The 27924-nt window shown below is 35.5% G+C and overlaps 2 protein-coding genes across 6 annotated transcripts; one reads left to right on the top strand and one right to left on the bottom strand.

Moving 5' to 3' along the window:
- The first annotated feature begins 37 nt into the window (after positions 1–37).
- On the top strand, positions 38–15002 carry LOC131940836 (uncharacterized). 5 transcript variants are annotated; one of them, XM_059299703.1, is made up of 11 exons: positions 38–175; positions 5288–5430; positions 6648–6938; positions 7780–7866; positions 9816–10029; positions 10149–10270; positions 10654–10814; positions 11561–11702; positions 11983–12021; positions 12621–12638; positions 13951–15002. In XM_059299703.1, exons 2-11 carry the CDS (start codon positions 5382–5384, stop codon positions 14034–14036), a joined length of 1209 nt encoding a protein of 402 aa, XP_059155686.1. In that variant the 5' UTR covers positions 38–175; positions 5288–5381; the 3' UTR covers positions 14037–15002. The 5 variants fall into 5 exon arrangements, with proteins under 5 accessions (XP_059155686.1, XP_059155688.1, XP_059155684.1 ...); XM_059299705.1 differs by lacking the exon at positions 38–175 and adding an exon at positions 1050–1182; XM_059299701.1 differs by lacking the exons at positions 38–175; positions 11983–12021.
- A 1699-nt stretch (positions 15003–16701) lies between these two features.
- LOC131940838 (transmembrane protein 198) lies at positions 16702–25638 on the bottom strand. The gene is made up of 5 exons (XM_059299709.1): positions 25540–25638; positions 20251–20505; positions 19385–19948; positions 18846–18976; positions 16702–18420 (listed from the first exon to the last, which is right to left on the bottom strand). The coding sequence occupies exons 2-5, from the start codon at positions 20471–20473 to the stop codon at positions 18298–18300; spliced, it is 1041 nt and encodes a 346-aa protein (XP_059155692.1). The 5' UTR covers positions 20474–20505; positions 25540–25638; the 3' UTR covers positions 16702–18297.
- Between the last annotated feature and the right edge of the window lie 2286 nt (positions 25639–27924).

Here is a 27924-nt window from a genome sequence, read left to right as displayed (position 1 = left end):
CTAATAATACATTCTCGTGAACTTTGACCCAAATATCTGTGTATATTTTCCCGTCACTTATCTTAACACAGCTTTAAAAAATTTGAACACAATATTTCAAGCAGCCATTCCGTGTACCTGGTTCATATTGGATTGTGTATCCTATTTCTAACCAGCCTTTATTACTCGATAATTGGTAAGTTAAATATTTTAAACTGTTATTTGTCAAATAAAGCGAAAAGGTATTTGATTCCACTTACATTTCAGTACTTGTATAAATTACTATGGTGTATTAAAATATTATAAATCTTTATTAAAGTATGTATGATCATAATGTATGTATGTCGTAGAATGAGAATTATGTAAGTTTTATGTATGATGTAGACCTATGTAATATGTATGATGTTAGTATTTTGTTTGTAGGTTATTTTGTAAGTTTTTATTGTTTTATATATTATGTTCATGTTATATGTATGGTGAATATATGCTGCATATATGTCGTGTATATATATGTTGTACATTATGTTGTAGAAGTAAACTATGTTTTATGCATGTTTACATTGTATGTGTGTATGCTTGTTGTGTGTCGTAGCTAAATGAACACACACCAATCTGTGATAAAAGATAACTGCTGATGTTAGATTCCTCGAAAAACACAAAATGTGTGTATTAGGGTTAATGTTTTATTTGGTGTTTGTGTGTGTGTGTTTGGGTAGGGGGTACCAAGTTTCTTTTAATACGAATTATCATCCAAGCAGCATTTTAGAAAATTAATTCCACACAAAGTAAAAACATTTCTTTCAACAACCACATGAAACCTGTCGTGGCTAGGTTAGAGAAAGACATTACATTCCCGTTTTAACGTAGAGACGTAAGCAACACAATACACTGTACAGGGTGCGGAGGGGAGGGGACGAAACAAAAGCAGGAAGCCGCTTGTTGTTTAGGGGAAAGTTAACATATAACCATCAGAGGGAGGGGGGAGCATGGCGGATTGTTTACAGTTCCAGAAATAAGGGAAGGGAGGTAAGCGTTGTCTCGCTTTTTTTCACACGGGCTCTCCTTTCTAAATGTCACAAATAAAAAGTAAACCCAGTACTAGTACGACTGTGAGACCGGAGAGACGGGCTGTTGCTAGCATTACACGCTTGTCGATTTGGTGGGATTACACCGTTCTGTCTGCTGTATAGTACAATTAGTAAGGTGAGACTAATTGTTGACGTGTGCACGGTTCATTTAGATTAGCCGGAGCGTAGGTGTAGTGTGTGGGGTTATCGACCATAGGCTTGACACGCGCTGATCTCAAGGATTGATTGGTTATAGACGTTCGATTTTTCACGGTGGTTTCGTACGTGTGATAGCGCTCTTTGGTCAGCTAATAATAGACTAGATCTATATATCCGGTACTTTTATGTCAACCTGCACGGTAAACTTTAGTGGTTAGCCTAAACTTTTAAAGTGTAGCATAGTTTGGTCTCCCGCCCTATCAGCTGCCGGCAAGGCTGTTAGGGTTATGATGATTTATGATCAGAGTCTCGGTAAAGTTTAATGTGACTTAGATTAAGGCTGGCGATATCAGAATAAACACAACAACAATTCTAACGCTAACCATGTCCTTAAGATTAGCTCCGACTGGACATCTCTCAACTTAAGCTCCGACTGGACATCTCTAAAACTTTAGCTCTGACTGGACATCTCAAACTTTAGCTCCAACTGGACATCTCTAAACCTTAAGCTCAGAATGGACATCTCAAACTTTAGCTCAGACTGGACATCTCAAACTTTAGCTCAGACTGGACATCTCAAACTTTAGCTCAGACTGGACATCTCAAACTTTAGCTCCAACTGGACATCTATCAAACACCATTTCAGCAATAGAATTAAGTCACTAGATTTTAAAAATTGTTTTAATTACGTCAGCGTTGATCGAATATTCCGACCTACCCCACCTGTAGATATTTGAGGTGCAAACATCCATATGCCCTACATGGTAGTTGTTTCCGTTTCTAAGAATGGAATCTCCATCATTTAGATTATATTTTCTCTGAAAAGTGTTGATTAACTAGATGTGTTTCTTCTTGTGTTACGTATGTCACAATAATTGACTCATGTATTGGGGATTTCCGAATTTTTGTTTCTTGATGAAAGTTAGACCATCAGTAGCTATTTATAGAAATATTTATAGATTGGCGATTAACTGTTATTAGTTTATCTCGTATGGTGTGTTTAAAAAGGTATTCTATCAACGTTTTGTGTTGTTGAACAATCAGACTTAAATTTGTGTATTTTCTTTGAATAAGCTTTCATTTTTTTTTGTAAAAATAAAAGCCTACGGGTAAGTTTAAGATACGTTTTTGTTACACTACATGAACCAAAACTTGTTTCTGGTTACTACAACAACGTTTATGATGACGGCGTTCATAGCAGTCTTGAGTTTACACATGGATCTAGAATCTAGATCTAGATCAAATGAAGAGGCGGTCTCTTGATGTGACCGATCCAATATTATCTAACCATGAAGGAGTCGCCCCTAAGCCACGCCTATCTAAATCACATAATGTTAGCATAGCTGCGACATGCTATTTCCTAGTGATTAGCTGATACACATCTTTATTTATTTTGATATTTTTAAATGTATACATTCATTAAAAGAATATAGTAGGCCACTTCCCCGCGGAAGGGGCGGGCGTCGCCTATATCTGACGTCACTAAAAGTACTCCCCACCCAAATATCACACCACCGGAGCCAACCGAAATAAATTCAATGTTAAAAATAAACAGGGCATTGTAAATATCTGAGCAGTGTCAAGATTAAATGCGTTGTTCAACTTTTATTCGTTTTTTTAAATGTTTAAATGTAAAATAACAGCTCAAATTCAATTAAAAAAAATTTATTTTCATATTCAAAGGAGCGTCTTTGCGCTTTTAGAATCCCCACACGTTTGTCATAAAAGTTCTCCCCTTTGAGTTTGACGTTATTTATTAAAATAACCCCCCCCCCCCCTCAGGCTACCATTGTGATTGTTAATTTGATTTGTAGCCTGCGCGAACCGCTACACCAAATCGGTTAATGAATTTCTCACTTCCCTGGCCGTTACGCTAGATAACCAGGTTTCAAAACTAGTCCAAACTGAGGCTGTACTGTTCGCTGCGTTGTATAGTATCGCCCCCAGGGGCCTACACCCCATTCATGGGCATTACTAGAGGTCTACACCGGTTACATAAGCCCACTGTAGACACAGGCTCGAAATAATCTTACGCGGCTCGTGTTTCATTCAAACGCCGGAATCCCTGTCACCGTAGCGTAACGTTACGCCACGTGAAATAGTTGACATTGTTTTGTCGTTTGGATTTAGATCTAGCCTATAAATTAGTCCAGATAGCCTAAGCCTTTTATTTGATAGTCTCAGCGAGACATGAAATGAATGTCAACAAAACCTCTCGTATAATTCTTTCCCACTCATTGATATATTCTGATATAAGATATAAAACCGCGTAAAAGTAACGACAAAATGCAAATATAGACGTTACCTATAGCCTAATCTGGTTCTAAATATGGTCTAGATGATTTCGTAATTTTATTGCGAACCATAAAGAAAATCTAAGGAAAGACGGAGTTTTTTTTAAGGCAAACAGGAATGACTAGTGCACAATGCAGGTAATGAATATTGCACATTACAGGTGTAAAGAAAAGTTTTGTAAAACCGGATCTTCACTTGAGCAAGCAGGGACTGGTCCACATAACCAGACGGCGTAGTGTTTCAGAGCTTTCTGTAAACTCAGCAGGAAAATGTTCACCAGTCAGTGCTAGGGGCGTTCTGCCAGCCGTTCCATTTGTAAACAAGTCGAATTTAGCCCGATGTAAAGGATATATAGACTAACGATAAGCAGGACCGAATGGTTGAAGCAACTCACCGTCTGCTTGACACGTCGACATATTAAACGTCATCAAACCGTAGCCTCAAAGCTGTTGGCGTCACCATGGTTACAGAAACATCTGAATGTCTGAATGTTAAGTTGGTCATTTCTGTATGTTGGGCATTCCTATAACTTACCTGCATATTGGCCCATCATATAGATGGCCAGTCCATGTACCATTGCTGGGGATGTAAATTACCCATCATTATATCCTCGTCTGTTTAAATGCAAACTGTCTCTCCACCTTACTCTAATCTGGACGCGAATTTCATAGCTGCCATGCCCATGTGTTGAACTAAACTTTTTGGCGCTTTTTAACACAACCTCCCTCACCATTGTCACACCACCTCCCAAAACGTTAAATTAATGTTGTGATGGGCCATACATTATTACATACAGAGGCGTAGTGACGCGTTCCGGCGCCAACTACCATACCCCTCCCATTTCTTTATAGTTATTAAAGTTGTTGAACCCCCCCCCCCCCACACACACACTAAGTCGGAAAGATTGGTGGCACTTTTTATCAGTTGCAATACCCCAGCTTAAAATGAGCTTTTCAATTTTTGTCTAAGCCCTTTGACGCTCCCTTAGGGTCGGCCGCCCCACCTGCCCTCCCCTAGCTACGCCACCTCCTAAATGCAGCATATTTATATTACAATTACGTAAGTCATTAAAAATCAAAAGATAGTGCTCAAATTCAGTTTAAAAAATTACTTTTAACAATTCAGAAGTGCGGCTTAACGATTTATTAACTCCCTCGTTTACATTGTCTCAAAAGTCGTTCACGGAGGGCTGCTGTGCCTCTGATGTGGTCCCCAAGTGACCCTGACTTTAAATGGGTCCTCATGCCCCGACAGTAAAGCCACCATTCCCGCCACTTATCTTATACACAAGACAAAGGCATATGCCATGTGATTACTTGCGTTACTACACCAAAAGTTTGCTCAGACGTGCTAAATAAATCCGTGTTACATTTTTCACCCATCTCTGACGAACTTATTGATTGGTGTGTTATCGCTTGTCCTTTTACCGTACTATTTCCTATAAATCTGTTAAGAACGTTTATAAGTGTAGCAAAAGCTTTTATTCTCGCACTTATCTAGGAGGCCCTAATGCTGATGCTATATTATTTTTTAAAATCTTCCCGTACTACCGTCTCTCATATTCTGGTCCTATTTGTTTTCGCGATCGTGGTCAACCATGATAGGGATGGGGGGGGGGGGGGGGGGGAAGGGGTCAAGGGGTTCCCACGTGTGTGTGTATTCCATGACAATAGTATGCCACAATTTTTAAGCCCCACTGACCATCCGTCACCGCCCCATCCCACGGGCTCCGTGCCTCCCCCCTCCCCCTCCCAATTCTCACACTTGGCCTACACCTTTATGCGCAGCACACCTCGTTCACAAGCCACGCCTGTGACGTCACGCCTAGGTAGTCGACGCCACACACCTTCACAGAGACAAGCCGGGAAACTGAATTTCAAAATGGGATCCGCAAGACAACTGTTGCTGTCTTTGTTGTTTTTTAGCTGTGGTATGTAGATCTAGATGTTCACCTTTTAAACACAACTATTGTTTGTGATAGTCCAATGATTATTACAATTTAATGAATTTATATAGACCTTTTAATCACTTAATGTAGTTATTGACTTATTTGTAAAATGTTAAAAGTAGGTAAACTTTTATTTTAACGACTTTTGAGTCTTTTAGTTTAGTCTTTTACTGACTTTTATTTATTTAATATTTAGGCTTTAGGTCTAGATCTATATCTAGATCTAGAACTGAATAAGATCTCTCTCAGATCTAGAGCTAGATCTAGATCTAGTTCAGGTCTATTAATTTTAGAAGACTAAAGAATAAAGATAGAATCTAGAGATCTAGTCTCTAGATCAGTTTCTGAGTGTACTGTAGATGTAGAAATCTAGATTCCTTCTCTAGATCTAGACCTAGATATAGATCTAGATCTAGATCAATAGGCCTAGATGCCTAGATCTATAATAATCTATATTAATTATTTTTAATATCCTTGTTCATGAAAGTAATTCAGGATAGATCTAGGTCTAGTGATACTAGTACTACTGATACTAAATATCTCTTTAGGCCACCTTTACTTATATAGACTACTACACTAACACTAGATTTAGATCTAGATTCACCATCATGCAGTCTCACACAGGCCTATCACTATCACAGTCTAAGTCTTACATTAAAAACTTTAAACAGGCCTAACCTCACTGGACTTTTTCTTTACCATAATGCTGAATGGTGCTACCTCACCTGTTAGAAGGTGCTACCTCACCTGTTCAAAGGTGCTACCCCACCTGTTCGAAGGTGCTACCCCACCTGTTAGAAGGTGCTACCTCACCTGTTCAAAGGTGCTACCTCACCTGTTCAAAGGTGCTACCCCACCTGTTCGAAGGTGCTACCCCACCTGTTAGAAGGTGCTACCTCACCGGTAGGAGGTGCTACCTCACCTGTTAGAAGTCAGAGCCCTGCTGAATGGTGCTATAATATTTATTCTTTGCTGTCTGATCATGTGATTTGTAGCAGGTGTAATTTAGATTTTAACAAAATTATTTAGGCCTAACTAATAGAAACTTTGGATTAACTAAATTTAACAATTAGTTTCTGACAGTACTTGATTGTAATAATAAACAGCATTGTGATCTCAATTAAGTAATCTCTAATATATCCTTACAAATTCAAGTTTTGTAAATTTTAATGAAACAAATAATTGTATTAACTCCACAGTTTCAGCATTATTGGCAGAGGACACAGATGCACCATTGAGTGTTAGCTTCCTTGACAGCTCAACTAGAGAGGTCCGCCTGGATTCTCCTTTAACTTTCACATGTAACATAAATAGGGACATGCTGTTTGTAGTTCAGAATGAAGTCAACATGGTGATGAAACCAGTACATGGGGAAGCAATAACCTTGTCCACCAGCGCTCGGCTGGTGAATGGAGAGCCAGATTTTTACAAAATTACAATAGTAAATTCGCCATCCGGACATATACAGATAAAATTTGATATTCTAAAAGGTTTGTTCATACAGGAATATTGAGTAAAGTAGCATTTCTTTTGTTTTATAAATCAGTATAGCCAGGTCAGTATGCTTTGAGTGGCATAACATACCTCAGTGGGTGGTGTCTCCACATACCTCAGTGGGTGGTGTCACCACATACCTCAGTGGGTGGTGTCACCACATACCTCAGTGGGTGGTGTCTCCACATACCTCAGTGGGTGGTGTCACCACATACCTCAGTGGGTGGTGTCTCCACATACCTCAGTGGGTGGTGTCTCCACATACCTCAGTGGGTGGTGTCTCCGCATACCTCAGTGGGTGGTGTCTCCACATACCTCAGTGGGTGGTGTCTCCACATACCTCAGTGGGTGGTGTCTCCACATACCTCAGTGGGTGGTGTCTCCACATACCTCAGTGGGTGGTGTCTCCGCATACCTCAGTGGGTGGTGTCTCCACATACCTCAGTGGGTGGTGTCTCCACATACCTCAGTGGGTGGTGTCTCCACATACCTCAGTGGGTGGTGTCTCCGCATACCTCAGTGGGTGGTGTCACCACATACATCAGTGGGTGGTGTCTCCACATACCTCAGTGGGTGGTGTCTCCACATACCTCAGTGGGTTGTGTCACCACATACCTCAGTGGGTGGTGTCTCCACATACCTCAGTGGGTTGTGTCACCACATACTTCAGTGGGTGGTGTCACGCATCCCTCATTGTGTGGTGATACCACATCCCTAACATATAATTTATGTTGTTCTTAATACAGATTAAGGTGAAAATCTGATGACAAATTACCTAAAATTTATATTGAGTAATCTTCAACTTGCTAACCACTCTTTGATACATTTTCTTTCTAGTGAGAGACATAAACGATGGCAAGCTCATCTGTCGTGTCAATTCTACAAAAAAAGTTGTTGAAGCAGAAGTGGATATTGTCGTTCTAAGTAAGTAGGCCCGCTAATTGTTTTAAATATTTATATGAAAAAGCTCACTTTATGATAGCTCATTATAAGTATGAAAAGAAATGCTGGTATATTATTTAACAATTTTGTTGGTTAACAATCGAAAAAAAAAAAAAAAAACGAAACATTAATAGCACTAGATAATAACATGTAAAATGTCGCTTCTTTAACCACACTCACTCAACTGATAAAAAATATTTGATCTTAGTGTAGCATGGTCTAAAATCCACAGCTTCAGCAACACTGAAGTGTCACCAAAGCTTAAACTATTTTACACATGTTAAACATTACAAAATATACCAGTTCATAGCTAGCATCTATAATTATTCTTGAAATTAAAAACATACTCTAGCTAATCTATACTGAAAAAGAAATCCACCAATAATCAGCTGTATCCTAGTAGCCACAGCCTAAAATGAGCCATCATATCATGCATAGTCCGCCACTCAAAGTCTAGTATCAATGAAGTCAATTTTTAGCATATTTTTAGCATATATAATAGAAGTAGCTCATCCTGAAAAAAAATGGGCTCAGCTGGTACTAGATTCAAAACCTTAAAGCGTTAAAAAGTTTCACTTTTTTGGATATTGATATAAAGAAGTATTAAATTGTAATTTCTCATGTGTTCCAACAACTGTATCAAATTTTATGTGTATATGTATGTTATAACTTACCATATATGTTTGATTAGTATGTTAGTAATATTCCTCAAAACAGACCTGCTAGTAGGCCATGTGAAGGCTATAACCCAATTTCAGACAAAAAATCTTAATTTTTAAATAATTACTTCAAGCAATAAATTTACAATCCAAATTAAATTAATAAAGTTAAAAGCAAACTTAAAATTTTAAACCTTTACCTTCCTCTGTGTACACTAATTTCTCTTGTTTTAATTAGTCATGAGGGTGCGGCGTGGTCGAGTCGGCAAAGCTCATGGTTGCTAAACCGAAAAGTCTCGAGTTCAAACCCTCGGGCAGATGAGGCTCGTTAGCTGGGGACAGCCACTCATCTAGGAGAGACAACTCCAAAATTAAACAACTGCTGCCTTGTAGTTTGTTCTTGGTTGGACAAAGGCTATGGAAGCAGGCTGAAATCGGAGTCAATGGCCTCAATGGCGCATAACCAGTTGACACGTAACGCTTAATTGTGTTGGAGGCGTGGTCGAGTTGGCAAAAAACTCATGGTTGATAAATTCGAACAAAGTCTCGAGTTCAAACCCACTGGCAGATAAATCTCGATCCCCTTCAACACTAATAATTAAGACCGAAGAAGAAAGAATTAGTCATGTTTCATAGCATGTGCGTGATTAGGGACAAGATAGATTTTCCCCAGACATTTTAGGCACACAATAGATTATATCTGTGGCAAAATAAAAAAAATCTTTTACAAATTTAAATATATTTCCCTAAACTAATATTAAATGAATGCTTTGAGGTAAAATCCTACAATTTTTATTCCCAAAAAACATTTATTTAAATCAGTATTTTCCGTGGTGCCAAAGTTCAATTATGTGATAGTTATTGAAAATATTGTTCCTTAGCTTATTTTAGAATTATATCTACATTCCAAGTTTTTCCCTTCCATCTGGATTTCCATTCTTCATGTCCTCACAGCTGCATAAAGTATCATAAAAAACTAATTCCGTGAATATATAGCCTGCAAAGCTTCCAAATACATAGCTCTATCTATTAAAAAAACGGTAAATGATGTCTGGTTAAGAAGATTATGAACAGCGGAGACAAAAGGTGTTATCTGCTGTTAACCCATTAGTTTAAACAAGTATCTTTTAGTTTAGTTGTTTTAAGTTTCTGTTAACCCACTTGTGAAATTATGTAGAATGAATGAGATGGAAGTATAGTTGTTGAAAGTAGTTTCCTCCCTCTCAACTGTTCTTCTAACTTCATTACTTGACAAGAAATTATTTTTTATAGGACCAATAGAAAACTTCAAACTAAAGGTGAAGGAAGTAGAACTCAAACGTTCAACTACAGAACCATTGGCACTGGATTTAGGCCGTCTGGTAGTAACCTGCACTGCAGAGGGAAGCAACCCTAAAACTGAAGATGTTAAAATCCTTTTCCATGGGGAAAAAATAACTGCAACATCTGATTACATTGAGATGGGAGGCTTGGTTAGAAAATGGAGGTACAGTCCAAACTAATTTAAAGGCATTAAAAAAATTCCATTTAATTTTAAAATTTTGATTGCTGAACAAAAGAGCTAGTTTGTAATTCAAATGAACAATGGAAGCTTTTTTTTTTCAGAACATTTTTGAACGCCACAATACAATTAGACTCAGAAAGTTCAGGGAAAACTGTGGAATGTGTGGCAGTACCAAAGATTGGGTCACGTCTTGACATTGCTGTACCAATTAAAATAAATATCTGTAAGCCGTTTCATTACATTCAGATTGTATAGAACTAATTTATGTGTTTTTATTGTATATCTGCATATTATATCAAGCAAAATATTCATAGTTTAGTATACTGTGCCTAACCATCTTTATGGTTTAATAAGGATGATCAGGGAAGGGAAACATGCCTAGCCCATTAATTGATTCACTTGTGAATTACAATGCTAGTCCTTAAATGTGCTTTGTCTATTATTCAAATGGCCAAATATTACTAAATAATATATTTGTAATGCAACTTTAGGTTTAGCAACTTTAGATCAGCATTCAACGACTGTATATTGTTTTTTTGCTTGTCAGTTTGAGATCCGTGTTTTACAACCAATGATTAACCCTTTATTTTCATGCATATTTAACAGTTGAGCCTAATGTCAACTGCTTTCCTGCACAAGCCAGTTTGGGTCAGTCCAACACAGAGCTCAAGTGTGTTGTTCAACATATCGGACCCAAAGTTAGGAGTTACAGATACGAGTTAGGGTTTGGTGACTCGGCCAGAAAGTTGCCTGAACCAACATTAAAGGTAACATTTCTCACTGAGATAGTCTCATCATACTGATCTTTGTGTTTGTTGGTATCTTTTATTAAATTAAAAAAAAAACATTTTCTTGATGTACTCCTCCTCAATCCTAGAACAGCTTCAGATTGTACCAATAATTGTTAGTGGTGAAACGAATCTGCTAAATAAAAAAAAATTGTCGTTTTCTGCTGTTGGGGCTATTTCACCAACTAAAAAATATTTAAGAGAAAATGTTAACTTTGAAATAAATGAATAAATTGAATGAAAAAGAGCAGGGAAATGGAATTATTTCCATTTAGTAATAGTTTTTGTTTTCTTTTTATTACTACCTGTTGATAATTTGGGGAAAAGTCAGCTTTTTGAGGTATGGGGATCTTAAAAAATAAATCAATATTTTAGACATATTTTGGGAAACTTTCATTTATCAAAGAAAGAAGGAATAGTTTTTCTTTGTCACTTATAATTGTAAATTGTACAATTCTTGAAATAGGTAGGGAAATGCAATCTATCCACTGATTCATAACATATTTGCATAAAGTAGGGCTTTTTTTCTTTATTTTTGGTTGAGCAAATTAGTAGCCATACTTATGCATCTCTTTAATACTTCTTCCTTTATGTATGACAACCTACATCCTGGGATAAAGCTGTAGCTATATTATATATATTTATATATATAGCTGTATTATTTCAAATAGTAGCAATACATTTTTTTAGAAATAACTATTATTTCAAATTGAACTGATTTACAGGAAATTAATGACACAGTGACAGAAGTCACTACAGTTTTAGAGCAAGTTGACAGTGACCATTTTAAAGGAAGTATTTACCTCATCATGACACACATAGATGACCATGTATCAAAGGAGAAAGTAGAGTTGATCTTCTCACCAGGTAAATCAATATCTGTCATTTTTATGCACATTTGAATCTTGTGTTCATATGTTAGTCCATATATAAAATAAGATGTAACAAAATTATCTCCTGCCAAACTGTTATCAATATTTATGTTTTTATATTTATAACCCTGGATGTATTTATGTACCATTTGTACATGTTTTTATGTGTTATTTACCTCTTTTATAATTTAAATAAAGCCATACAACTTTTGAGAAAGTTTCAATAAATTTGATTAGCAAACCTCATGTAAAGTGATATTGGGTTCTATCTACAGATGACTCAGCTAACTCACCTAATCCATTGAGTAGACCAGGTATTATTATTGGCCTAACCTACCATTTTTACCTTTTTTTAAACTGAGCAGGCCAAATAAATTGTTCATAATATTTATGGAGTTAAGGAACTTGCATGTTTGTTGTGTAACATTTTTTAATAATTGCATGTTTAAAGTAATTAAATTAGCATGATTGAAGAATTTAACCAGTCCTTCTTGGTGTCCTGTGGAACACATCTTTATGATTATATTAATCTATTTTTAGATTTTTAGTATAAGGAAAAAAACAAACAATTAATGGACGGTTAATTTAAAATAAATTAATTATAACAAAAACAGTTTTTATTGATCTTTTATTATATTGAGAATTATTATTTTGCTTTTATTTCCTGCCTCAGTAACTTGGCCCTCATTTTGAAACTTACCTGTTTTTATCTTAATGTATCTCAAGGTTCATATTGATTGTGCTGGATCATGGGTGTTTATTTTATGAATGCTCTTACATTTACCTTCTCATATATAATCCAGAGATTTCTATTCCTGCTTATAACCATGAGATTTAAAAAAAAATCTACCAAATAAACATCAATCCTGCAAATCTTGCGACATCCTCTGTAACTTGCTACATTTTTTTTCAGAAACAGGGAAGTCCAGAGGTATAAGAAATTTCAAGATAAATTTTAAAATTAATTCTTCGCTAGTTTAGTTTTAAGTTAAGCTTTTCCACTCGTGTTTTATTGTTATGATAACAAGCTTAATATTTTACAACAAAAAAAAATGTATCATTTGCTAGTTAGTGTTCTTTACATAAATAACGCATCTCTAACCCAATTAAATTACCAAACTGTTTTTTTTTCTAAAACTTTCCCTTTCTTTTCTACAACAAGTTGACCTCTAACTAATGTGGTGTGTTGTACGTGAAAAACATTTTTATTTATTAACGATTTAATTTTAATAATTATAGGACTTGCTATATTTTGAAGAGAAAATATTGTAATAATTGCTTATTTAACAATTTATCTTAACCCAATCCATAAAAAGCAATGTACAGAAATGTTTTTGCAAATATTAAATTCTTATGAGTCCTGCTGTTCAAAAAATCAAGGGGTGTGAATATTTTATTCTTGTTACTACAAAAATATCAAAGTTGAATAGTAAATTAAAAACAGTTAATAGTTTCTTATCCACTAAATGTTTTTAATGCTAAGTTAGCATAGTTTTATGCAAAGAGCTATTTCATAAATATCTGCTGCATAAATTGAGGTAAATATCTAAGAAAAATTGGTAGCATTGTAAGCATGGGTAAGAATATGGGATAGCATAATTTGTACTGTTAATTTGTACACTGATGTATGATAAAAGATGAATACAACTCATGCTGGTTGTCTACCTTTGTGGTTTGTGGCCTAAATTGTCTAACTTACTAACCTCATTTTGATCTGTTCATAAGATACCTTAAAATCCTGTAAAAAAACACAGAAATAGACTCGTTTTCAAATAAAAAATAGTTGATTTCAATCTTAATTTTAAGTAGTGACTTTAATCAATAAACCTGGCAGTGGGTAATTAGATGAGGAAATATGACAACATATACTCTACATTTGGTGCAGGACAGTACAAAAGCTGTTTTATTTTATTTTAATGAAACAAGATACATTCTTTTTCTTTTTAGTTTGCATCCATCTCCTAGTTTTATTGTCATTTTATTGTTATAGCAACTGATGTAACCATATTTTAAACATGATAAAAATTAATTTAGAAATTTTAGAAACATGTACAAAGTACAATAGCCTTTCCAAGCCAAAGTTTTGGTTTATGTAGCACAAAAGCATGTTAATTACATGTCTTTGAAGGATTTAAATAGCTTATTATTTAATCCTGAACTAATTTTTTGTACCTGTTAACTTTCATGCATGTGACATCAGCATTGAGATATCTATGTTAACCCATTCTTTTACTTTCTTGCAGATGAGAATGGTGAAAACAAATCAAGCCAGGTGCAAATTTCTTTAGTTAGTTTGGTGTTGCTTCTCATTGGTTCTCTTCTCTTATAAGCTTGCTTTGTTAGTACCCATAGTTCAAATTACTTAAATTTTGTTTCTGGGTACCCATAGTTCAAATTACTTAAATTTTGTTTCTGGGTACCCATAGTTCAATTCAAATTACTTAAATTTTGTTTCTTAGTACCCATAGTTCAAATTGCTTATATTTTGTTTGAAACTGGAAAGCAAAAGCATTTTATTTATACAGATCCAATTAAAATCTTGGATCTGCCAATGATTATAATTTCTTATGGTAGCATGATAGGAGGCAGTTTCTTTATGTTGATGCTTATTGGTGCTATGCACTAACGACATTCCAAAGCTGCAGTAATAAATTAGGTGTAGTTTAAAATAAGCTGTATTCAGTTGTAATATAATTGGAAAGTATAGGCCAATTTTTTGAAGTTAGTATAGCACTTTAAAGTTGTACTTCCTTAATTTTAATTAGTTTGGTTAGTGAGTTGTCAAGAAACATCCACATAATGGATAGCTGTAAATCTTCTGAATAAGGTATTTGAATTATTATGTAAACATGTTCTGTTTAGTGTGTGTGTGTGAGTGATGAAAATGAAGGCATTAGTACTTAGCTTATACATTTGTTGCAACTGCAATATTGCTTGCTGTATGTAAAATTTTCTATGCAAAATTGTGTGAGTTGAATATATGAGATAGTTTGTGACTTTGTACTGTCTTTTTACACCATTTGTTTGCCAGAAATCTAGTTAATACAGTGAAATGGTTCCCTGTATAATGCTCTTTAGATTTTCTATTATTGTACAAATCCTTGACATGTAATTTTGTTTTTTTTCACTCGCCATTGTTTAGTTGTGTCTAATGTAAATTTCAATTTTGACTTGATTGGGCACTAATGTATGCATATCATGGTATATTTTACAAGTATAACAAGTATGTGTTGAAATCATTTCAAGTATTACATTATGGCTTTTACTACTAGTTAATAAATCTGATTTGTCTTAACACCTGACTTGTCAATTATGTAGTGCAGGGGTCTCCAAACTTTTCAGCCCGAGGGCCGCATTAACTATCAAATATCAGTTCGGGGGCCAGAGTTTCTTCCAGACACCTCTTCGAGATGGCGGAGCCCCCAACCCCCACGAAATATAATTTATATAGAAATATATACAAATTTCAAGTTCCTCCCCCCCCCCCCCCCCCCCCACAGAGAAAAAGTCTGAAAGAAACATCGACGACACACTCGAAGTCCACAGGATTCAGTACACTGCTATTTAGCACACAAAGGAACATTGGTTTAAGAATGTTTTTCTCATTTGCTTTTCCAACCAAGCCTTTCTTTATGCCACTCATGTTAGTCCAGTCAAAGTTATAATCAGCAATTCCTTTTTCAACTGATTGAATATATCATCTCCTGTAACGGAGCCAGACATGCTATTAAGGCAAGCCAGCACTTGTGTTATGTTCATGTCTTCATCCACACCTCTAATGAACACAAACAATTGAGAGGTGGAGCAGCTGTCCAGCAACTCATTCATTGCAATCGAAAAATGGCGAAACTTGTTTGCATTTTTCGTTATTTGAGTCACCTATGTCTGCAACACAAATAGTTTTGAATTTTCTGGGCAAAGTTCCACAGCCACCTCCAACAAATTTTTTTTACCGTGGACAAAAAGATCTCCGTGGGCCGGATGAGAGGACCTCCCAGGCCTAACCCGTGGGCTGTAGTTTGGAGACCCCTGATTAGTGTATCAGCTCAACAAAAAAGTCCACGTTGGAGTAGTATAGGAAAAATTTATTTTTTCAAAGTAAAGTAACAATAAGCATTGTATTCTGTTTGACAATACTTAAAATATGTTCTACTTTTTAACATTTATGTGACTTGTATAGTACAACATAATTAGATTACAAAAAAATCAAAATAAGCCATTTAGCATAAGATCTTGAATGATCTAAAGCAAAAGATGCAAAAAGAAAATAAGCGTTCATAAAATTACTAAGTAACAATAATGGAGCGATCTAACAGATGCACTTGCACAACTCAAGGCACACTTTCTATACATAATACTAAATGGGGGAAAATAAAATGGGTGAGCTGGGGGTGTACTATTCACTTGGTGGTTTAATACTGTATTTTAAATACATCAACTGACACCTTTGCGTTTAAATTTGTGATAAGGAATGTTGCAAATTACACGTGGGACCTACGTCTGGGTCCGTCAGGAGTAAGAACACATTCTACCAAGTTAATGGCATAGAAAAGTGATATGTCTGAACTATATAAGGAGGTAAATAAAGGGTGAGATCACAGATGAACATGGGTGCCACAGTAGCCTCATGTCCTCAATCACAGCACAACTGTCTTAACAAAACATCTACTCATGTCTCTTCACACTTCTCATTAATACAAACAACGCAGTACTAAAGCAAGATGTTAAATGTACATGTCATGTGACCTAGGTCTACATAAACAAACAGCCATTCAGGCTTGGAGACAACTGGTGGTAACAAATCCAGCAGGGAATTACACAAGAAATATGGAATGTGATGTCAGCTGCCACTCGCTGCATAAGACTTTACATCTACCAATTTATGTTGACACTTGAACTCTATAGGTCAACTCTAAAACTTTGTGTCAAACATACATCTACACTATCACTCTATAGGTTAAAACTTTGTGTGTCAAACATACATTACACTTTCACTCTATAGGTTAAAACATTGTGTGTCAAACATACATCTACACTTTCACTCTATAGGTTAAAACATTGTGTGTCAAACATACATCAACACTTTCACTCTATAGGTTAACACACTGGTCTTTAACTAGATTCCTCTTCATTTATACACCAACAAGTTTCAATCAACTGCAAGGAAAATATGCATCACAATTTACAACAATTAACTAGCTACTAGTTCATTACAACAATTTAACTATGCATTAAAAACCTTGGAACACTAAAGATATGCTTCTAGACAAATAAGATCAGCTGTTGTAGATACAATCTCTATAAAAATATATCCCCCACTGAGATCACTAGCAACACAAAGCATTAGAAGAAAACAGTAGCTGAATGTCATGTCACTGGTTACATGTGAGGTTGAACAACATTTGACACAATAGCAGTGCCACTCCTCCAAAGCTATTAGGATTTCTTGATAAGTTCATATAAAAATTTGACTATCATTAGGTGAACCATTATATGAAATCATTGTAAAAGTAGTATCACACAGTTATCTAATCACATAGAAATAATTTAACCATGAACTTACATTATTTACACAATCAACTTTCCACTATTATAAATAATTGTTATAAGTTAGTTGAGGAATGACTAAGTGAACAGCTTGTACATGTCAATTGTGTACATTACATAAAACAAGTGGAAAAAATAAAAAAATCTCACACAAGATGTACAATAAGAAACCCATGGTACAAAAACTAAAAATAATAGAAAAACAGAATGATCCTTTAAATAAAAAACAACCCAATGATGTTCTGATACTCAGCCACTCACATACCTATGTTGTCATCAGTTTACAAATAACCAAACAATCACAAAGTGGAAATATTAAGCAAAAAAAGTCGATAAAGTCATAAATGTTTCAAAGAAAAACATTTAAAATAAGGATACACCATTATCTTAAGTATGAAACCTCTTGTCAAAAGCAAAGACAACAAAAGCCTACAGTATTAGGACCTAGATGCAGATAAGTAACCATCACTAGCCTAGTGATCAAATCTAATACATAGCATTTCATCTGTTTTATAAAAAATTAGTGATCATCAACAATACTTGAAAAAATATGTACAATATCTTTAACACATGTTGGTAGAGCAGATACAAAAATAAAAGCACACTAACATAATTTTATTTCTTTAACAAAAACTAAATAATTATTATTTTGAACAAATATTTGAAGGAATTATGTTCTGCTTGTTTAGGTAATACCTAAACTTTGGCCCAAAAGAGTGAATTATTTTTCTAACTGATTTAACTTTGCAAAATCCAATAATAATAAGCTGTACAGTTAACTGTGAAAGAATCTCTGATTAAGTTATATCATCATTTCAATGGGTTTACAAAATTAAACTGTACAACTAACAAGCCATTAACTAATCTAATAAAACAAGTAAAAAATATAAGCCTGTGTTTTCACTTTGTGGAAGGTATACATAGTTCTAACAATTTATGAATATGTTGAAATCAATGTAAATGAAGAAAAACTTTTTAACGCTACATAAAACCAAGTAGGTGTTGCACTTGCTTTGTTTTGTTGTTGAACAGGTTTGACTTTTCTATGTTACATTTGTAAGTGTAGTTGTTGCTGTACTTTCCTCTTCATTACTTGCCTCAACATTTAAAGCTGTCAAACTCTGCATAGCAGGGGATAGCTTGTGCTGAATACTTTGAATGAAGTTCTGGGAAAACAAATTTCACCCATTAAATACTTGATTAGAATAAATTGCTTTCTTATCCTAAGTTCAGAACTTTATTTTGAATTCTTATGAGATTTTTGGAAAATAAAATGTCATCCATATATTGCATTACTCTTTGTTTTGATAATTCTTACCTCCCCCTCATCAGTCAGACAGCCCCCTCCCCGTTACATCACATAATTTTAGCTTATATGAAACAGCTATTTCTTTTAAAATTATAAACTGTGTTAGGTCACACTTAAGTGTACTGTTCCAATTTTACTACAATTTACAAAAAGTTAAAAAAAAAAAGGTAAAACAAATGTGAAAAAATTAAGTAAAAAAAAAAAGTGTGATGCCGCTCTTTACAACAAAGATTAACTTAGATCTGAAGTTTAACTCTACTTTTCCAGCTTGTAAACAAGTACCTGAGAAATGACATCTCCCTTAACACGCCTGGCTTGATACAAATGGCGATACCGAGTCTGTTGAGTTTCTTTCTTCTCACGAGCTCTCACCTGTTGAAGATTTGCTCCTTGTTCCCTACGACTTTTCAGTGCTATTGTTAAAATATAAGGGAATCATTCTTAGTTAAGTTACTATTTGATACGATTAGTCACTAAAAAATAAGGGAGGAATAGTCTTGAGGTCAGCCACCTGGCTTCTAATTCTATAAGGGAGGCACTGTCAGCCAAATGGTTTCAAATTTAATTAATAAGGGAGGCACTGTCAGCCAAATGGTTTCAAATTTAATTAATAAGGGAGGCACTGTCAGCCAAATGGTTTCAAATTTAATTAATAAGGGAGGCACTGTCAGCCAAATGGTATCTAATTTCCAGTACATCATAAAGCTCAGCTGGGGAGGGGGGGGGGGAAGAAGAGAAAAGGTCATTAGGTCAATTTGCAGAGGATACAGTAGCATGAAATAGTTGTGAATGACAATTGAAAAGATGAAATAAAAACCTACCCAGCCAGTGGTCTACACCAGAGCCAGTGAACTTCCACTGAACAACAACACCACAGAGAGCACACACAGGCCACAGCGCCAGCATCAGCCAGCTGTACCAGCAGAGTGTTGAAGCGGGCTTCGCCATGATGCGGTCCCAGATGTACTGAGCAATAAATGACCACTCAATGAAGTGGTCAATGCCCGCCAGGCAGATAGCCGCCCCAAACACACTGGTGCCTATTATTGTTAATGTCTTTTGAAACTTTAAACTCAAAACACCAAACACAGTTCCTATGACTAGGAAAATGCCGATAGGGATCCACATAATATTAATATGTACAAACTGTTCAACAAAAATCAGAATAACAGCAGTGGCTGCAATGCCTAGATTGAAGCCAGTGAGAAAGAGACCAGTATGAGGAATCAACATTGTAACAAATCCAAGTAGAAAGCCAGAGCCGCCAGCGCAGCCAAGGGTCCCTTCAGGGGGAAGAATTGCCACCTCACTCATGACCATGTAGACCAACACTGTACCAAATATGAAACCAGTGAGGAACATAATGGCTTTGAAGAATCTGTAGCCTGAAAACAAAAAGATAGCCATGAAGCATGTTTGTAATTTGTAAAGTATTTCATGGAATACAATAGCATATAAGGATACAACATTTAATAAAACAATGTTTAGTGTTTGTACACTGAGTGTATATATAACCCTTTTTTAAGGATTCTAAACAATTATAACTCTTTCTTAAGTAGCACGGTGGCAAATAACTAAAAATAGACTTAAAGACCTGGGGTATTAGCTATTATGTATGTACACTAACAGTAACTATATTCTAACTATATTATGTAGTACAGAAGTGACACCTGAAAATGTAACCTACCAAAGAAAGTGTAGAGTATACCAAATATGGTGGATACAACAGCAATAATGCTGAAGACGATCCCATACTCTCTAGTAGCCTGGCAGTCAATAGCATCATGTTGGGATGTTGTGTTCAGTAGCTCACTGGGTGTTGTCAGCAAGAAGCTAGAGTGGTTGGCAGCGGTTGTCAGATACAGAGTGGAGTGGTTGCCACTCTCAGTGGTGGGATCCACCTGGGACATTGTCTGTCATCACTGGCTCGCGGTGGCTCTTTCTGAACAAAATTAACATGCTAATAAAAATGGCAGTTAACTTACAATACAACAAGGTTCAAGATTTGACAGTAAATCACATGCAGACAGACAGATCTGGTAACAAAGCTAAAACTTGTTAATGGGGCATTTTTAACTCAAAAGTTAAGTACCTAAAGAAGGCAATTTTAACCAAATCAAAGTACTGAATCATTCTAAATTCTATAATACAAACACAATTTACTTGCCCCAATATAATAGATTACCCTTAATGGTAACCACTCACCCTTATCTTTTCTTAAACGAAAAATAACTTTAATTGATAATGTCTCTTGCAGTAAATGACAGAGTTTTGTTCTCTCTTTCACCACCTCGTTCATGTCAATTACCAATTAAACCACCCACACCCTGATTGATAACTAACTTGATGTGGACATCCACAAGTTAAGTAGACTTCTCAAAATTGACTACCAATTATCTGATATATATATATATATATATATATATATATATATATATATATATATATATATATATATTCACTATTTTCAGTAATGTTTATTATTAGGCCTTAATAAGTAGAATCTAGAGTGTAGATATAGAAGTTAGTATGTTTTAACCATCAAGTATAAATATATTATTTTTTTCAATGGTTTTCCTATTACCACTATTATGCAAAATATTTTTTTTGTGTATGTGGGGAGTGCTAAAAGTATTATTCCCTATACTCGTAGGATGTATTTTAATAATCAATATTAGCTTTGATATGGTTAGTAAGTAGCTAGGCCTCATCAGGTTTATGACCTTTATTTACTTCATCGTTCACTTACCAAAGAGGTACTATTTTTATTAGGTGTTCTACATAAATGAAATCATACCCTGAAGAACAGGTTTGGACTTTCATGCTTATTGCAATAACGTTAGAACTGAATTTAAGCTGTTGCTTCACAGTGATGAAATTTTAAAAAAGAGTTTAATAAATATTAATCAATCTAGGCCTACTCAGTGTTTACAGAGGTCAGTAGAGTATGTATTTTAAAATTTCTTCTTCTTCGTTCTTAATTTTTAGTGTTGGGAGGGTTCGAGCCTTAGAATCTATCTGCCAGAGGGTTTGAACTCGAGACTTTTTTTCGAATTTATCAACCATGAGCTTTGCCAACTCGACCATGCTACCATCACAATTAAGGATTATGTGTCAACTGGTTATGCGCCATTGAGGCCATTGACTCCGATTTCAGCCTGCTTTTCTTTTTGGATTTGCTTCCATAGCCTTTGTCCAACCAAGAACAAACTACAAGGCAGCAGTTGTTTGATTTTGGAGTTGTCTCTCCTAGAAGAGTGGCTGTCCCCAGCTAACGAGCCTCATCTGCCCGGGGGTTCGAACTCGCGACTTTTCGGTTTAGCAACCATGAGCCTTACCGACTCGACCTTATTTTAAAACAAAAATTGCAGTTTTTCAGGATAGGATGAAGTGTAACATCATTACATGTGTTAGGTCCTGGCTTTTTACGATAATGTAGAGGAGGTAAAAATAGTGCTGTTGCATATGTTATGAATGACCCAGTTTTTATTTACACTTTGAGCTGGGTTTATTTTTAAAACATGAGCACTGTGGTCTTAATTTTATTTTTTACATGCAGGATATGAGTTTTGTTTGTTTGTTTTAAAATGTAGGCCCAAGTACTTCCATTTTAAATTCAACATGTCGTCGACCACATGGCCCCGAAAAAGTTTTGATTTTCTGGACACCCCCTTCCCCCTCAATGTCAAGTGGCTGGGAAAAGATAGTGATACGACTAGAGTGACAGATACTAATAAATGAAATTCATTTGATTTGATTTTAATATCTATTTTAGGCCTAATTAATTATCCTATTAGGTAGTATTACCCTAGAGGCGGGACCGGTTGCTAACAACAATATGGCGTCCACACTGGACGTATAACTTACGATTTTTTCGACTCAGTTCCAGTGACCTTCTTAGAATTACTTTTAAAAATGTTTACCACAAGCAAAATGGCAGTTTACGTTTTATAATAACAAACTATAGGTGCAAGGCTTAGGCTATATACTATATATGTCTTATCAAGTCTTATTCAATTCTCCTCTATTAAACTCTCTCTCTACGGTCATAGCATAGACTCTCATAGAGTCAAGAGTGCCACTAGTCCCTGGTGTAGTAGTAAAGAGTAGATCTAGAATCTAGATCCTAGAGAGAGACAGTAGAGAGTTTAATAGTAGGCATTTTGGTATATTTTGCCTAATTATCTCAGAATGATAAAACACACATAATATTGAAGGCCATAAACTGCCATTTAATAAACCACTAAAGTTATCACTGTAGGCCCAGTAGTTTTTTTTTAATGAATTTTTAAAGTTGTATGTTAAACAGCTTATATTTTATTGTAAAGTTGCAAAATATTTGGTGTCCTTCTTTGAGTTCATATAGCGTTGTTATTTTTTAACTTGTAATGATAAAACTTTGCATATTGATACTAGAGAGTACAGGCAACAGGAATATGCAATTGAAATAAAGATCAGTAAAGGTAAAACCAAAAATAATTAAGACTAATTAAGGGTCATGGCGTTTCTATAGAGAGAGCAACGTTAGTCTATTGTCAAACTGCACAACTCTGTTGTTAATAAAGATATATTGATAAAAATTTGCATATTGGTGCTAGGGAGTACAGGCAACAGGAATATGCAAGTGAAATACAGCTTAATTAAAAGGAAAACAACTAATAATTAACTTAATAAAGCCCAATTAAGGAGTGCAGTGCCGTTCTACTATGATTGCCACAAGTCACTTTTCATACTGAATATCTATGTTGCTATTGATGATGCAAAGATAAAACTTAGCACATAGATGCTTAAGGATGTTGGGAATAGAAATTTACAAGTCAAAAAAATGCTAGGAGAAAAAGACAATCACATATAATAAAGTCTAATTAATGGGGGTGGCACTGAAATCTTGTATCAATAATACCTGTGTATTATACTCATACTGGAATATGATATGGTTAGGATTATGTTGAAGTATCTAAATATTAGTAGCATTAGTTATAGGCTACTTTTAATAAGTAGCCAAGGATGGTTAATCAATAGGCAGCCTACAGAAACTAGATGAGATGTGTCGCAACCGAAGGATAGACAGCTGCCTTATTTGCTGATCTGAACCTACTGTTTAAAAAAAAATTACTGTTGCTTAGTTTAAGTTATAAAATTAAGTCACATTGTTCAAAGTGTTACTGTTTCTGTTTTCTTTTTGACTTCAAAAAAATGTATCTATTACTGTTGCTTTAGATCACATTATTAAAGTGAAGTGTTAATGTTTTTATTTTATCTTTGACTTCATTTATTTTACTTTCCATGCCTCTATAGATCTAGTAGTATATTTTAGCTATTATTAAATTTTAAAGATAATATACTATAATCTGAGAAATGACCAATTTAATCTTTGTAATTATTTTCTTAATCAGTTTTTCCTGAAACGGGGTAACTAAAGTTTAGACATCATCCATAAGTAATTTTACAACATAATTATATATTTAAGCTTGATGCAATAAATATTAGTTCTATTAGATTCTTATAAGCAATTACTCATTAAAATACATAGATCTAAATCTATTCTATAGGGGCCTAATATTTATAAGGGCCTATTTATTAGGGCCTACTATTTAAAATTTTAATTAGGCCTGCCTATTATTATTACCCAATTGAAAATGACTAATATGGAAGATTATTAATGAATGGGACTATTAATTCCATTGCTTTAAATTTTATTTAATCCATAAAAAACATTCTATAAGCTAAAATCTTGCCAATTCAATGAATAGTGTTAAACAGTAATACAAATGTGCGATTTTTTATATTTCATGCATATGGTCTATGGACCGTCATTATTAAAATTGCGTAGATCCCCTTCACTTCACGCAAGAAGCCATATCTGGTTACAAAGAGCTAAAAAGCCCCATAAAACCAACATTTCCACCCATGAAAATAGTTTGGCATTACTTATTTACTAGTCTAGATCTAGTTTCCTTTTTTAAATGCCGAAATTTGGTTCTATCGATAATAGGTAACCTCGCGGTCCCTATTGCCCTGTTAAAAAATTGTGTCAGCGGGACCCCCCCCCAAGATTTACCAATGCTTTTTAAGCATGTTCCAATGTAAAGAACTCTATGAAACTGGTATTTTTGTTCTTGAGAATGGTTAGGATGCTCATTACAACTAATGTCTAGCTTATTATACTTTACTTTCTTGCTAAAATTAATACTAATTGAAAGAGGTCAGTTACTGCGTTTAATGAGACGTGCTCGCTAAGATACCTCGATAAAATTGGGATCGATATGTTAAAATGTAACTAATAGTTTTCCATACAAACATAGAATATAAAAACAGCCCACTTTGACGTATCGAATACACTAATTTATCGATTCTCTCATGATAACTAAGCACTTGGATGGAAAATGGCCGAAATTACAAAAGTTGGCTTGAAAAATTTCGGATGTGGCCAGATTAAACAAAATGGCGGACATCGAAATGCCTAGTTTAATAGAGGAGAATTGAATAAGACTTGAAAAGTGTTAAAAAATAAATGTCTTAGTCTTGTTGAATGATGGGGACTAGAGACAGTAGTGTGACTTACTCTTGTCTGTCTTGTCTAGTGAACTCTAGTGAGTCTAGTCTTCTAACTTCTAATCTATCTAGAATCTAGACCTAGTCTAAAAACAAGAAAGAGGAGTCTGAAGAGTAGACAGAGAGAGATCCCACTCTTTTACTCTAACTAGATCTAGATCTAACTGGTCTAACTCTTACTCTAACTTTAGCTGCTAGAAAATCTAGCACCAAGATCTAGCACTGCTAGGCTAGCTATCTCACTGAATAGTGAATAGTGAATGAATATTGAATAGTCACCGACTTCACTGACTGAAGTGACTGAGACTAGACTCTAGTCTAGACTTAGAATCTAGATCTAGATCTAAAACAATCTAGATAAAATTAGCAATCTAATAATTTTATTATTTAAACAAAGACACATTTAAACGGAAATTCTTACAGGTAATAGACCTAGGTCTACTCCACAACTCAGCTGTTTCTGTTTAGAAATAATAAAAAAAAAAATCACCATCCGCATCAACTATCAACATACACAGCCTCGAATCCGTTGTTAATATTTATTTCCGTTTTCCGGTCTATTAAATACGGATTTAAAAATCCTCTTTGTACAAAGTTCAAAAGTAGGCCAATACAACAATATCGTAAAATTATAGTTTACCATCTAAAAATATTGCGCTAGTGGATAAATAGATCTTAGACTAAACCCTAGTTTAGAGTATTTTGTACATAAATATAGAATCTACTTTCTGTTAATACGATTTCAAGTGAAAGTTTATTTTCCTTCAAATTTATTTGTTGATTAGTTTTGCCTATCGAACACCCAAATTTGAAATTAATGACTGGCAAGTAGATCTAGATCTAGTCCCCACACGATTTTACGTTTACAGTGCATATTGATTTGCTGTGGATACTACCAATACTAGATTATTGCTCACTGTTTGTAATCAATTTACTTTGGTACCAACGTAAACTAGATAAAGGCGTAACACTCATAGAGGGAGGGGGGGGGGGGGAAGTGTTTTGGGTGGGTCGGATTTTGGTGACTAGGGGTGGGGGAGTGTGAGTGTGTGGCGGGAGGGGGGGTAAGCAAGTGTGACGTCACATAGTTCTTTTTTCACTTCATTAAGTCTTAGTGTCTTAAACTGAGTTCCAGCAGTTATCTTACTTAAAACCTTTTTATTTTAATTTTTTTAAAATCATTGATCAAAGAAACTAGATATGATGTAGACCATACTCACGGATCTGCTAAGATGTAATTATACGAGGCCAGGGGCGTAGCGAGGGGGGTGCGGACCGCACCGGGTGACACCATTTAGAGGGGGTGACACCAAGGCAAAAAATAGCTAAATATATAGAGAAAAACTTGAGGGGGGGGGGGTGCAAATCGAAAGTAAGTTTGAGGGGGGGGGGTGCAAATCGAAAACTTGAGGGGGGGGGGTGCAAATCGAAAATACGAAAGTTTGTCCCCGGGAAGGGTCGCTACGCCTCTGGGAGGGTGACACCATTAAGTAGCGCACCAGGTGACACCTGACCTCGCTACGCCACTGTATGAGGCCTATAGATGCATTTTTTGGTGCAGAGGGAAAATTTAAAATTTCGTAAAAAAAATCCAGATCTACCTACCTTGGTTATATCCATTCAGCAAATGACATCATTTGTGTGTGTGTGGGGGGGGGGGGGGAGGGGGGAATCAGCCAATTCAAGTGTGACGTAATTTAAGGGATAGGTGATAGTGGTCTGATTTTGTGACTATGTGTGACGATGATGTCAAAGGTAAAAATCGTCAATATAAACAGTGACGTAGCGTTGTTCGCTCCATTAAGTCTTAACTCAGCTCTGGCTAAAAAAAGGCTTTTAAGATAATTATTGCGGTCTTTTCCATATAAAAACTTTATGAAATACATATTTTATAGATCTCTATGTATAAGAATAAATTAAACGTATGATACAATTTTTTTAATTCCCAATCGTAAGATTATTAATGGGAAGTAACCACAATAAATATAGTGTTTCGAATTATTCTTATTACTTCCCTTTTCTTCTAACAAAATTTATCGGTTCGGTTGTGTAGGCAACACAAGATTTCATGTTGAAATCGATGAGGGGTTGGAAAAAAGATGTTGGTGGTGGGTGTGGGGGAGTTGGGATCGGAGAAATATGGGCGTCATTGCAGACAAAACAGAAAGGAGCAGGTAAAAATAGTGAACATGATCCAAGAGTCACCTCGCCACGATAGTCCGGCTCTTGTCATCTCGCCACGATAGTCCGGCTCTTGTCACCTCGCCACGATAGTCCGGCTCTTGTCACCTCGCCACGATAGTCCGGCTCTTGTCAATCGCTTTTCTCACGTGAGCCTCCACGTCTTCCATGTTTTCCTTTTCAATGAGGCGTTCATCAAAGCGCCATTGCTGTTATTTCATCTGGCCAGGGTCGGCGCTACCTGTAAGACGAAGTAGGGCGCCATCCTTAGGGGGTGCAAAAGGTTTAATCACTATTGTCAAAAAGTAACTAAAAATTAATAACTTTTATAAAGGAAGAGCGGTCTATTTCGGCACCCAGGACGAACTATCAATTTTGCACCCCCACCCCAAAATTAGGTCTATATAGGCCTATATTATTCGCGATGGTGAAAATGCAACCCCACCTGCCTAATGTGAAAAGGTCGGGGCGCTTTTTTTATCGGTCACTTTCGAACATTTCAAACGGTTATCTAAATTGAATAAGCCTCGTTTTCTCTGACATTACAAGTATTGTAATTGTTTGGTAAGTTTTGATGACTCGTTTAGATTTGGGAGTAGCGGCGGAAGGCTGTTGCTGATATGGT

This window comes from Physella acuta, unplaced genomic scaffold, assembly GCF_028476545.2.
Source record: "Physella acuta isolate Inbredline_101_S28 unplaced genomic scaffold, ASM2847654v3 ptg000333l, whole genome shotgun sequence".
Taxonomy (NCBI): Eukaryota; Metazoa; Mollusca; class Gastropoda; family Physidae; genus Physella; species Physella acuta.
Note: the sequence above shows the minus strand (reverse complement) of the source record. Positions and strands in the feature narration are given on the sequence as shown.

Bases quoted from the DNA above. Each gene is read 5' to 3' on its own strand.
- LOC131940836 (XM_059299703.1), top strand. From the start codon at position 5,382: ATGGGATCCGCAAGACAACTGTTGCTGTCTTTGTTGTTTTTTAGCTGT. The intron at 6,939-7,779 runs GTTTGTTCATAC...TTTTCTTTCTAG, and splicing joins AAAATTTGATATTCTAAAAG to TGAGAGACATAAACGATGGC. The intron at 10,271-10,653 runs GTAAGCCGTTTC...CATATTTAACAG, and splicing joins ACCAATTAAAATAAATATCT to TTGAGCCTAATGTCAACTGC.
- LOC131940838 (XM_059299709.1), bottom strand. From the start codon at position 20,473: ATGTCCCAGGTGGATCCCACCACTGAGAGTGGCAACCACTCCACTCTG. The intron at 18,977-19,384 runs GTAGGTTTTTAT...TTTTAACAATAG, and splicing joins TGGTGTAGACCACTGGCTGG to CACTGAAAAGTCGTAGGGAA. The intron at 18,421-18,845 runs GTACTTGTTTAC...TTGTTTTCCCAG, and splicing joins AGGGAGATGTCATTTCTCAG to AACTTCATTCAAAGTATTCA.